We start from the raw sequence: 14,491 nt of genomic DNA on the forward strand, positions 1-14,491 counted from the left end.
AGTTACACTAAGGCATTCGGAGAAACCCGCTTTCCTACGAGGAATGCCTTGTTATTCAATGTAACTTGTTCTGGTACTGAGCAATCAATCGATAGATGCATACACAGCGGCTGGGGATCACGGCAATGTTACTCGAGTCATGAACTTTGGGTCAAGTGTGGTAAGGCACTTCAGAAGAGACCTTCGGCACGTGACTTCAGTCTAAATAGATTGCATTTAATAAGCTTTTATAGTTGAATTTAGTGCATATAGATTTCAGATCCTTTTGCAGCATAAAACAGTTTTAGTGTTTTGATTCTCATATCAACACAAATTGAAATTTTATTATGTTTTTAGCTAATCTGCTAATTTGTCTTATAGCTTTCTCTTTGTCAAATGTAAAGCAAAATAACTGAAATAAAGCAAGACTAAGTTCTGAATACATAATTACTGCATTTCGTCACTTGCCATGTTTGTATGACACTGCTTTATCATATAAGAAGCCACCATTAACAATGTTGTGTGGGGGCTTTTTTGTGGGGGTGGGGAGGGAGAAAGAAAAGAAAGTACACAGGTAAATCTAGGGTCGAATTCTTAGTCCCAACCCAATGCAAGACATCTCCCAACAGGTCTCATGAGATTTATTTACTGGCAACGAATGCTACATTCCTGCCAAGCAAATCAAGAGGGACGTGCAAGAAAATAATTGATTTTGAAAATGGCAGATAATAAAAATGAATAAAGTAATTTATGATGTACATAAAAAACGAATTATGTGATTCGGTTTCCGAAATTGTCACTCAGATAGTACAATACAGAACCAGAGTTTAAATGAGAATTGGAACAAGAAATTAAAAGAAAATGGTATAAGTTTTGAAGATATGCTACATTCACAAATTCTTAACAAATGAATAATTAAAAACAACTCTAGACATAACACAAAACTGAACATGTGATTTTAAAATCAGGACTCAAAACCACCAGAATAATGGACAAATAACACAGCGACTCTAGACAAAACTCTATGATCCAAATTTGCTCAGTGAAGGATGTTATAGAAAAAACACGGATCAGAGATACATTTGCCTTCAACATAATTGCCAGTCTCACTGGTGTAAAAAAGCCAGTAATTATTGGAACTTTACAATTCCTACTGACATACAATTGTTTTGAGAAATCAGACAAAAACTTAGTGTACTCAACCTGCTGTTCTTTACTTACGGGAAACAGTAAACGCTAAGGTGATAATTAGTACTTATGATTTTAGTTATTCTTTCTGATGTCACTCTTTAACTGAATAATACGAGAACACTGCTGAGTATTTAACTGCTATGTTTCCTGTGATACTATTTATCCTACTCAGATATGGATGGTTTAATAGTTATAAAGTTAAATCACTTTAATCCACCTGAGAATATTGCAGCTATAGTTAATAACTATAAATTACAGTGGGCAGCTATTCAGACAATGATTTGATTTGAGAGAAGCCTTGCTCAATGTATAATGTATAAATCTGTAATCTATCACTAATTAACTATGCGTTGGCTCTTACAGACAGAAAATAGAGATGGTCATAGTGATGGTGTCGATGGTGGCAGTAATAAGAACTAATAATTTTGGCTATTTTTGCTATTATGATTATTGTGATCATTATTATTTATAGAGTAATATTGAAAACTGTCTTCCTTTTATTTTCTCTCTTTATTACCAGAGAGTGATGACTAGCCAAAAGTATATAAATTCTAGGAAGAATAATCAAATCTGGTTCCCAAATTTTTTCTTTCTCAGCTGTACTGTGTGCTTCTTGTAAATATTAAATGCATGTATCTATTCTTTACTTTATTTTACCGACTAGATGTTATTTTTCCTTTATAAACTTGCATTGTGCAGTCCGCTTGTGTTCATTGATAAAGTCTTAATCTGATCTTTCATAATTTAACATTTTAGCCGTATTTTCAAGACAATTGTAATGTGAAATTTCAAAACCTTTTAACTGCACGTGAATCAGCGAGGCACATGATATAAGCGTGCATATTCAAAACACACACATTCACACACGCACACATATATACTCACTCAATGTAGAAAAATGATTCCATGCGAAGCAAATGCAAATAACTGCACATACATATATTAAACGGTGGAAGATTATCCTTCCTGGAATTAATAAGGTGTCCTGGTACATATTAGAGAATACAAAAGAAGAGACAAAATAAAACAATTTGTAGTTATTTTATAATACTGAATTTGAGAGAATCATAAATATATTCGCTGAAACTATCACTGTTTGTATTACAGCTTAATACAGGGGTTCAAACGGCAATGTTGTCTTTGTGTCTTGAATGATACTGTCTATCTTATTACTGAGATACAATGAATATTATCATTTACGTTTCTATGTATGATTACATATATCATATAGACTTATAAACATGTCAAGCATATGTAATTTCGCAATATATAACTACTAAGGTGAAGTCTTACAAAATCTGTATGAACATCAATATCACGATTTGTTAGCATCATGGCAATTTGCATCAATTAATCTTATTTTATTTTCCCTCCAAATGATCTCTTACAGGATGGAACATTACAAATACGAGTTCATCAGGTAATTTGAAACTTTATTATTTTCTGATTGACCTTACAATAGCAGAAGACGTTGCTTACTATACCTCTTTATATCAAAACGTCGGTGACTGTGAACCATCTTAAACTTGACCGGAATGTGTAAGCGAAATTCATGTGTATTGTGTCTCTTTTATATTCATCCTCTCAAAAAGAAACGCTTGAACTGCAGTGCTCTTAATGACACTTGTTTCGAGTGTATTAACTTATTTGATGTAACTGTTGAAAAGGAATAGATCAGTGAAAAATGACTCGTCTCTTTGACCCTTAATGAATACCTTCCATATATTTGTACTTATATCTATTGATATCTCCTTAGCATATATTCAAAATGCAATCTTTCGGTATCTGGATCAATTCTACATTGTTAGTTGGTGACATACTAAAACGAAAGCCGCAAGTCGTCAGATTCAATAAATAAAAGCGAATGCTCATTTCTAAATTATTCAAACAGAAGTAACTACAAACAAACTGAATGCCAATGTTTGTTAGCAGCCAATGGTAAGTCATTCTGGCCTCACTTTTAAATATGTTACTTTGCCCTTTTCAACACTGTACACAGATAATTTTGTAATTTAAGTTCGCTTTGATTAAGCTGTGCTTCCTGTTAAGTCAGCACAGTGTAATAGACTTGGGTTTTGATAAAATGCACTTATGTTTCATTTGTTTTCGGATAAGGTCAATACATATCAAATGGGCAGATTAATCGGTTATGTATCGTTCCATGGTAACATTGGATACGTGTTGTTGTAGAGGACAGCTGACATTATCATACGAATATCTAGAAGTGTAATGTTATCACTCTTCACTCTGTGTTTTTTTTAGATGGTACTTACAAAAGAGCTTGCAACTCGAAGGACTGTTTGTGAAGCGTTCTGGCAGTGTTGTGACAAATACATTATTGTGTCTATTAAAATTCGATAGAAACTTCTTCCCAGCAGTTGCTAAAAGGCAAATTCATATGCCTATCAATTTTGGACCTTTTCTGTGACTACTCGTTTTCGGAATCATTACTTTATGTTTTAAAAAGCACGTGAGCTGAGAAATAGATGTATAGCATCAATAAATAAGTACTAAACAAGGAGGCACAGGCTACGAAATTCTCATATGATAAATCTTTATGGATTTGCTGATTATTGTCCAGACCATATGTATGCTGGACATAAGTTATAAACGAATTTTCATTGCTTTAGCGCGATATATAGAATATTAGTTTATATTCATTTATGTCTGAGTCAACTTTACATGGTCAGAATTGTGCAGCATTTTACGATCTTGAACACTTTGATATGGCACGCACGTGCACGACACGTGTTGCTAAAATTAGCATTGTGTATTAGGAACTACTTTGTAAACAAAGCATGTACATTCCTGTAGCAACCGTTTTAGGTTTTGGTTGATTAGATTTGTGTGAACGAACTAAACCAACTCGTTAGTCCATTTGAAAGAGTAGATGATAAAATTAACGACGTGGATGAGTTCAACGACTCAGAAAACGACATTTGAAACAAGCAAACGAATGCACGTGACATTCTCAATGTCAACGATAAACGTGAGAGGCGTAGTAATTGAAAATACTATTCTTAGCATTGAAACAGTTATTTAGGAGAACATTCGTATCTTTAGAACATAAAATGGTTCAGACTATGATCAGTGTTCACTAGGATCTAAAAATTTGTCACTGAAAAGCTTTTTGAGGCCAAAGGCTGTTGCATACATATATCAGAGACGTACCATTTTACTAGTCTGTCAAAATACTAGATTCGAGAACATGCAATTGAAGGTTTTGATATGAAACTTAAAGCCTCAGAGCAAATAGGTCAAGACGACGAAAAGGTATTATTTCCGCAGGCTCAATGAGCTGTCACACAACAGCTGCATTGCAAGTTTCCTCTATTTTGTTACAGTGTTAGGCTAGCGATAGAAGACACATACTGTATGATACAGGTCATAGCTGGGAGCGAGATGCAAGTAATAGGGGATACATATGTATTCTTTAGCTGGTAATATGAATAGTAATAAATATACTTACATTCATACATCTTAATTTCCTCAAAATGAACTTTCTTGGTTAGTTCTGCAAATCTGAATGACGTGTCCTGTGAAACGTGATACATACCTAAACTGTACTGGAATTTCGAGTACATTTTCAGCTGAAATTCATTCTCCTTACTGTACTGAATTCATTCAATAATACACTTCATCAACACCAGAAAAGCAAAATTAATTTGAATCAACACAGACATAAAATACAATCGCATTCATTCAAAATACAACTCTAAATTTCAATTTGATGCAGACCAAACGATAAATCTTTTTGAACCTATGTTGAGCGCGCGGCTAATTTCAAAGGTAGCCTTGCGGTTGTATGTGCACATTAATATTGATTTTGTGTGTTGATGAATCTGCGGTTGTGAATTTATTTTTTTAATACTGCATAAATTCGATTACTTTGTTTCTTATAGTGTATTCTTTTATAATTATGCTGTAGGCAGAATAAGCAAATAAGTAAATAATACAATGTTTACTGCATTTATATGGGAAATGTCAACTCGTTTTCTCGGAAAAATAATGCACTCTTAAAGGTCGTGCAGCATTAATCCGGAAAAACGAGTGAATATTTCCCATACAAATACCGTAATCTATAATTCCCGGATAAATATGTGTGTGTGTGTCTGTGTGTCTCTGTGTCTGTGTGTGTCTGTGTGTCTCTGTGTCTGTGTGTGTCTTTGTGTGTCCGTCTCTCGCTGTCATGTGTCTACCAAACAAGTTGGATTCATATGATAACAAAGAAATATATTTGCAGCCTGTTTGGGAGGAGTCTATCCATTCCTGTTCAAAATAATCGCATATTTTTGTTGTTATTGGAAGGTATTGCGGTACGTCTGGTTGGAGGTTCAATACGCACTGAAGGAAGGGTTGAAGTTCTTTATAATGGCACTTGGGGAACAATATGTAACTCCAGGAGTATTGGTGTAGCTGAAGTAGTATGCAGAATGCTTGGATATGGGTAAATATTGCAATTCAATTTAATTGTGAAGTATAGAAAAGTATGTGATGAAAAATATGTATCAACATTAGAATATTAATTTCCCATCAAGGCATGAGACGCTTGATTGCATGTGCCCACATTTAGTTTTTCCTTACCCAAAAATATCGAGCACTTTATTAGATAAATCAAGCAGTAGGAACCTTTTTTACGTTTCAGACATGGACCTTATTCTTTTTTCGAACGTTTCTTTTTACTTTCTAACATTTACGTCTCTGTAAAGTTATGTCCCTTGTACTTAGCTGAGCACCATTTCAGAAATACTGCTTCTCTCAATAGGACATGCTTGGTGGTAGTGCAGGGTAAAAAAGTTTTCCAAAATGAGTTCTATACGATATTTAATTAGAGTCTCATTCATCCGTATGACATGCGCGAATGAATTATTGCAACAAAGTGGGATAATGATTTGGTCATGAGAGGTTGTGGGAAGAGAGCAACACCTCTCATGCGGATGTGCACACAAAGTGGGCTAATTAGTTAACAGTTGATTCGACAAAAGCCCCATCTGATTCGCTTGTTTGCAAAATGAATGTAAATAGAACCAGCACACACACATTATTATTTTATATATTGCGTTGCAAAATAAGACGCTTGGTGTGTTTGGATACTACCAAAATTGTGCCACCCCGGTTCCGTGAACACACACACACACACACACACACACATGCTCATCGGTTCAACTGTTTACTAGACAAGTGGTAATCGGCCTACACACTCGTCTTTGATTGTCCGAGAGTTCAAAGGTGTAAACGTGCTCGGCTGGAGGCCCCAAAACCTCAGCTGGTACGTTCTTGAAGCGCCTAGGTGTACTGGAGATCAAATTCTGCCCAGTTAAGAATTGTGACTTGTTTCCGAACGTCAATTTTGTGTTTGTTACCATTATAATTAGAGTCCGACATTATAGTTGCAAAGTTTCATACTTACACAACTAATAATTTAGAATTTCGATTGCAAAGTGTATATCTAGGTTCTAATAATCTTTCCAAATAAGAGGTCTAAGTGATCGATCGATCATGTCGGCAACTATTGCATTCATTTGGTCGCCGAAATGCCAGTAGTCCTTGAGGCCTTCAAAGCCGTTAGCCCGTACCAATCTGAAGCATATTAGTGATGCCAGCGTAACCAGACATTCTGCATAGCCCTCTCCTAATTGTCTAACATTGCTGACTGCGTTACGCCAAATTTGGTTTGCTGCTTTGCCTTCCCTTGTTTCATCGTTGAAGATCCCTGCCATCATCTACGAAATTCTTCGCAGAATGTTCGTTGGATGATGTTCATTTCAGTCTCAACCTGCATCCGTCGTCTATAAGATATTGAAAGGCTACTTGGCATAATGCAGCTGATGGTTTGTTTGACTGCTCAGCCTCTGATTCTTTCTCCCTTTTATTGGGGTTTATGGTGATGGGGTGGTGGCTTGGCAGCTCTGATTCTTTGCCCAGATAGTGTTGTCTATTGTTTTCCTTAACCCGTTTCCTTGCTGCCAGACAACTTGCAATCATGTATTGATCTCCCTGCTTAGATAAAAGTGGAGGGATAGGAGCTGGGATCAATGGAGTTGTTGCTGATGTCATTTCCGAAGGTGGTGTAGTAGACGGCGTCCCTTCCTATATGATAGGTCTGCTAGTAGGGATTTTTGCGTCTCAGGTTCGCTCAATGTCGATGTGGTTTGTGTTGAGCTAACTCAGCGATCTTCTCCCTTTCTTTCCCTGTCTTTATGTTCAAGTCTCTTTAGTTGTTGTTTTCTCCCAGATCAGGTGAAGGTAGTTCCCTTCTCCTGATCTCGTAAAATTCAGCTCGAAGCTATTAAAAGCCCATTACATTTCAGGGCGCTAAGGACTAGATTGGGCATTAATTCCGTCACGGTCTAGTTAGCTACCTCTTTATTGCTACTATGTTCGCAATGAACACTCATGGCCGTAGGAACACAACTTTCCGGCCATACGACAGGTCAGTATATATCTCATATAATGTCTGGAAAATCATTCATGAAGGCTTAAGGGATTTATCAAAACTGTTATATCCAGAGTGTGTTTCAGAATAATTGTACGGCTAGACAATGAAAGCTTGATTTTATTTGCACTGACCGAGTGAAAGCAAGGGGCCTCGCTGGAATGGATTTGAGTGTCTTAGTAGTAGACAATGAATGGAAGCCTACTTGTGCAAACATGGTTCACGACTTTTAAATTCCTTCTCTGAGGACGGCGACGGAGTCCCGTGAAAAACGTCTGAACGCTGCTATGCAAATAACACCGTCATCATTCACATATAGGCCAGTCAGCCCAATCGTTTCAGAGCCCTAACAATGGTTGACTCTAGTTTGAGATTTCATGCAACACAGAAGGCCTTTGACCCTGGTTCTTATAAATTAACCTAATGGCGTTCTCAAAATCAGTAACTAATGGTTTGATGCACCTGCCCTGCCACTCTCTCATTCCCACCTGATTTTTAAAACTGTCTCAAAGGTGGGCACCAATCTTCTATTTCTTGTTTACGATATATTAACCAATGTTGAACGAATATTATTGCTTATGAAAAAAGCAAGGAGAGGCCATAATATTTGACAAAGAAACCGTTGATGCTCAACCATTGGCAGGTTTATTCTGGGTCAAACACAGATATAAAGAGACAGATCCTCCACCGCCCCTTCCCCCAACAACCGCCCTTGGCCTGAGGACTTTCCCGCTGAGGTGAACTTTATATTGCTCGACAGCCGCAAAAAGTAAAATAATGGTCATTTTGTGGCAATGATTATAAAGCGGTCAGAGCAGTAAAAGCCCGTGCATATAAGCAAGAAAATATACTTAAATATTATTTGAGATAAAATCTCCACTGTACCCTGGGCCAATCATCGCACGAATACACAGAGAAGGCAAGCGGTAAAGTTATTTAAATGCGTCGACAATGACCAGCCCCTCCCTATCTCAAATGAAAGTCCACATGTGCTGTTTTGGGAATACATCGAGCACCATGCAGCGGTGACAACATAATATTGTCATAAAGATGTTCTTCTGAAAGACCCTACGAAGAGCGCGCGGTAACAGTCTTAACAACATTCCCTTGCAGCAGCTGAAAAACTCTATACTGTGACTTAAAAATAGATAACATTCTCAGTCCAAATAAAACCCATAACTAAAGAATAAATCGGTGCCCTGCGTGGAACATTGAGATGCCTTGCATATATTCAGAATATAGTTAGCAATGTAGCGCCACACAGGAATGACAGCAGCCACGGGCATCTCAATGGCAACGTGGGCCTTTCCTGTATATAGTGTACTTGAAATTAGTTTATTTATTTATTTATGATGCCCACAATCGATAAAAAAGTATGGCCTCCATATGATCTTGTATATGCTTTCAGTGGAGAGCTTTTGTGCTCGCTTGATTGTAAATGTTATAATAATAGAGAGCATGTTGCCCATAAGTGATATTATATTACTATTCAAGGATAACATAACAATGGGTAGAATGGGTATCTTTAAGAGGGATAGTCCTGCATAAGAAATTCTCATCTCCTGGGCATTCTGTTGGCCAATGAACCACCTCGTCAGGTATGATCTTCACGCCATATATGACCAAGAATTTCAATACAGTGCCACTTCATATGTTCCTTCTTATATATGCGAATCAAGACCTGTGCCTCATTTGAGACTAGAAATTCGGCTTATTTTATAACATCTGGCAGCATTGACCACATTGAGCGCGTACTGATGTATTGTGGCCGAGCTTAACGTGATAGACGTCTTCGGGTGGTGAAACGGCAAATCGTGGCCTTGAGACATGTATTGGGGCGGGAAAGCTAGATTTTCCAGATGGTGTATATTGGAAGCCGTGCCCTGGCAACATTTGAATAGACCTTGATCGCGTCTGAGACGTTTTATGTTAGTACTGAGCCTGTAGCCTTTTCGACTGCAGTAGGTTGAAGATGGGTCACCCGCTAGCTAGTGTCCATCACGCAAATATTCCAGCTAACTGGTTGGACACAAACATCAAAATAATTCATTTACATTTTACCCTTTTGCAAAATGAACTCAGTTTTGGACACGGTCAAGTCAAACATATAATGTAACACTGCATAAGCATAAAACGAAACAAAACATTAAAAGCTAAAAAGTATGCAAATTAAATATACATAGCAGTAAGAGTCAGATATGATGCATTCGGGCTCTCGTGGCTTTATATTTGTACCGGTAACAAAATTTTGATGCCTCATTGTTTCATCGACGTCTTGAAACTTGCGGCACTATGTTGTTGAAGGCAGAGGTCATCACTGACATCCCAGGAGATATATTCTTTTGCGGGACCAAATTCCTGGACAGACTGTAATTTTTAAACATCCTGCATACGCTCTTCCTTGCTTTTCTGCGTTCAAAATAACTTGAACATGGAGAAGGTTTGCCCGTTGACTATTGCTCACCAACCATCATTGCTACAGCTATCAATGGTTAACAAATAGCGCTTCTGTTCTCATCTTCTGCTGCAGTGGCGGAGATATCATCGCTACAACGTATATCACGCCATAGGTCGTACTTGGATATGAGGTTCTTTCGTACAGTAACGTCAGGCTGATTCAGGTGTTTAGCACCATGACAACCTCAGACTTTCAAAGCTTGCCACTGTTGATGTACTCTGAGATTTTGTCTGTACAGTTTGATAGGAATGTCCTCGATAGTAACTTCGACCTTCTGCATAAGTGGATTGTGTAACATTTCCGTGTCCCGCTCAAATTATGTTGCGGATTTTACAAAGATCACCATAATGCATTATATACTCCTAATTGATGGATGTTTAGACTGATGCTCCACATGGTCTGACTTTTGTCAAATATTCCCGTGCTATGGTGGAGCACGCTTTTGTGTTGAATGGCCAGCCTCTTCAAGCATTGCTTCTTGATCGTGCGTGCTAGGTCGGACCGCGTCACCATTCTGTATTCCCATAAAATGTTATAGATCGTATAGCTGGTGTTTGGACTTCGATTTTGCGGAAGTGTTCGTTGAAGGTGAGATCGTACTATAACCTGTAACCCGTGCCTATCTGGTAGTATGTCATGTGCAACTCAAATAGCATGAAGTCCAAATTCACACGTAATCTGTTGTCATAGGCATCTGCTATGGCTTTATCTTCTGCCAGGTCGTCATTGTCGCTCTCAGCACTTACCCTAAGCACAAGTATGTTTTCATGCGGATTCATCTAGAAACATATCCAAACACGTAATTGACTTTGGAGCTGGACTATTGGTGCATATTTTCGCAGTGCCGATACTGCTTGGTGTGCTTGGCATGAATATTGTTCTACTAACAGATTCTTCTGCGCCACAGTTGCTCATGTAAGTCGGTCACTGATGCCTGGGTCTGCAATTGCGAGCCATGAATGTACTAAAGACAAGTTCGCTCAACCCCGTGGTAGATTAACCCTTGTGACATGACAGAGGTAAAAGTCGGAGCTCTTACGTCGGAGGTTTCCCTTGCGTTACGTTCATCAGCCGGTAATTTCCTCCAGTATCAGAGTGTACCTACTTCATAATTATACTGGCTCTTGTCTGTATGTCAGACAACATTAGCGTAGGCGATGCAAACATATGTTGTGCATTTTCATTTTGTCATCGGGAGTCATTATAACAAGTCTCCCCCACAGCCACACTCTTACTGCATTTCTTCCTCTAGTACGATTTGCATAGAAACGTTCAAATGGTTTCTTAATCGGGACAATGACGTATAACACCCTTGATAATAATAGACTGTATATCACGGTAGTCGTTTGCATCAGATTTTAGACCTGTAGTAGCAAAACATTAACACTCTGAATGATTTCAAGACAATCCTGAAATGTCATATGTTACCAAGAGTCATGCTGTCAAGATGTGACGGCATTACAGGTGGACACCTGGCGGAAACAGAGTGTGAAGCATGCTGTATTCCCTGTGGATAATAATGATCCCGCTTTTTGCCATTAAGGTAAAGCGTGTATCTGAAGAAGCGGCTATCCTCGCAACGATTCGTAGACAATTATTAAGTTATACATGCAACTTATTTTGTTGTGAAAAAGGGATAGTTCATGCTTTGTTTGCCTTATTTAATTTGCAGAAATGTATCAAATAACATAAACACCTCAACAACTAGATTCAATTCCATTTCGATATGTTTTATCTCATTCACCAGTTGACATATTTGTTGAAAACCAATGAAACAGCTACAGCTATTACTGCGACTACTAAAAGTAATGAAACTACTACTTCTAATACGATTATTATTATTATTATTATTATTATTATTATTATAGGTTACTGCATTTGTTTTGGAAAATATGAATGAGTTGTTCTGAGCAATACTGCACAACTTTAGGAATACAATAATACTCGAAAAAAAAAGAGTTCATTTTCCCATACTAGTGTAGTAACCATTTAATTATATACTCATATCACGTTTCTACATACTGCTGAGTAATACATAAACAGAACACACTACAAGAAATAAAGTAATTGAATGTATACACAGCTGTAGGTTCAACAACACACAATAACATTATTAATGCGCAAAAGCACCGCCAGAGACTTGTGAACCTGGTATGTTATCACATGCTCAGTCGTTCATTTCAAATATAAATGTCGTCTTGTAAGTCATATTGCAGAGGAAGTTGCTTTGGAATGTAGGATTTTGTCTGACGGTCACACTTAAGTCTGCATTTCCATTTGTGTGGGTCAGAATTTAGTACCTCAATCAATTCCGTACGAAGTAAATGTCAGTGTAGGGACTGGCCTTGATGCAGCTGCACGTGCGTTCATGTTGTGACATCGATAGCATGGAATCATAAGGTGGACAAACATAAAATTACTGTAATTGAAATACTCAGGAAGAATAAGGATTAAATGTTGTTTGTTAGGAAATATTAAATTGATTTCGTTTTCGAGTGTAGTGGTTCTGTGTTTGCCATATTTTATGAATTCCAGACCAATTTCGCGAAGTGTATCATTTTTTTGGAACCAGTGTAATTCTCATTATCAGCACTAACTGATAAAGAACAGTCTGAGAAAATTTAAGATGCAAAAGCATATGTATATTTGTTGCCATTGTTCTTACCAGCAATGTATTACATATTGTTCTGCCCTTTCACATTCATGCTCTTTTGTTGGAGAGATCCCATCTATTTGTAAGACCGGTATGACTTTTATCGCTCCTATAAATCCAAACATTTTATCGAAAATGTAAATGGGGGAAAGTTGCAAACAGCTACGGTGTCCATTTCGCCAGCGGAAATACGTGGTCTTGGCTTACCGGTTCTGAGGCTCTTGCTTTTCTCCCAGAACCCGCCATCTTCAGTTGCTTTTCTTTTCCAATTTAGCGTTTTGACTGACTTGCAACATATAACGCGTCTGAGTGTGACGTGATGTCTTTAATATGCTTTCTATGCTATTTTCATTGAGAGCACGGGTCATAATCTGTACCATTTGATTTGAAACTTAACGGGAAAAAACATTGAACATAATAATAATAATAATAATAATAATAATAATTAATATTATTATTATTATTATTATTATTATTATTATTATTATTTAAAACTATGAGTCATCACCATGATCGTCATCTTCGTCGACGTTATCATCATCAGCAATATCCTTGGCAGATTAAACTACTATTGGCAGAATAGTGAGCCATCAATTCTGATGAATTTATTTGATATTAATAATCTCAGATTATTAGAAAACTATTGGAGAGCCATATCTGAAATCCCTTTCGTGAGGACTTTAATATATGCCTTGAAGATATTTTCAGATCTCTTTATCTACATGCAGTTTGTATACCAATACGTTCATTTACAGTTTATATCATTCTATGAAGTGCATGTAATCCGTTTGCCTATTTTTAGAATTGAAAGTGCAAGCATTCCCTGCTGCTATCCACCACAAACGTTTCTAATGAACGATGTTAATTGTACTGGTTTGGAGACATCCATTGAACAGTGCTCATTTCCAGGATGGCATCGTCACAACTGTAGGGATAATGAAGTTGCCGCTGTAAGATGTGGTGAGCAATTTACTGATTAAATCTGAATCAGAGTAAATTTATACATTTTCAAGATTTGTGCACAGATATTTCCATACAAAATATGCTTTTACGAAGCCGGAAATGCATTTATTTATTCACACTTTGCCTTTTGTCATAGTTACATGATAGCATTGCATGTCCTCTGGCCCATTATTATTATTATTACTATTATATATATATATATATATATATATATATATATATATATATATATATATATATATATATATATATATATATATATATATATATATATATATATAAGCTATTGATATTTAGTTTTATTTCAAACATCATCGTATAACGTTGTTTTACGAGGCTCCGAGTGGCCGAGTGGTCTAAATCGCTCTCCATTACGGATCACTGCCATCTCACCTCTGTCTGCGTGGGTTCAAATCTCGGATTAGGCTAATGTGGGTATGTGAGAAAGCTTGCCAGTAGCTTCTCGTGGATCGGTGGTTCTTTCCGGGGTTTTCCTGGGTTCCGCCCCCACCATTAATACTGGCCGCCATGTATAGCATATCGTGTGCTGAAAAATGGCGTTAAACCCTCTAACAACAACAACGTTTTACATACCAGACAACATTTTCCTAATCAGGAAATTCACGTACAATTTGCACAATATTTTGTTAATTCTGACCACAAACACTTTGAACTATCCAATGCAGCCAGTAAAACCCAACCTCCAGTTATTGGCAACCACATTGTCCGGTCTTAGTCGATGCCAATAATATTTAATGTCAGACTTTAATCGGTCTGTTTTCATTTACCGTTAATTATCAATGTCGAATTT

The 14,491-nt window shown here is 37.2% G+C and overlaps 1 protein-coding gene across 1 annotated transcript in view; it reads left to right on the forward strand.

The window, feature by feature from the left end:
* Positions 1-14,491, forward strand: part of LOC149798760 (uncharacterized) — a 49,394-nt gene continuing 34,903 nt past the window's right edge. Inside the window, exons 1-4 of the mRNA XM_089957635.1 lie at positions 1-160; positions 2,561-2,590; positions 5,479-5,617; positions 13,520-13,677. Of these exons, the coding sequence (XP_089813761.1) occupies positions 5,604-5,617; positions 13,520-13,677 (172 nt within the window). The 5' untranslated portion in view covers positions 1-160; positions 2,561-2,590; positions 5,479-5,603. The remainder of the gene's footprint in view (positions 161-2,560; positions 2,591-5,478; positions 5,618-13,519; positions 13,678-14,491) is intronic.

This window comes from Sinohyriopsis cumingii, chromosome 5 (assembly GCF_028554795.1).
Source record: "Sinohyriopsis cumingii isolate HCF-2022 chromosome 5, ASM2855479v2, whole genome shotgun sequence".
In the NCBI taxonomy this organism is placed as follows: Eukaryota; Metazoa; Mollusca; class Bivalvia; order Unionida; family Unionidae; genus Sinohyriopsis; species Sinohyriopsis cumingii.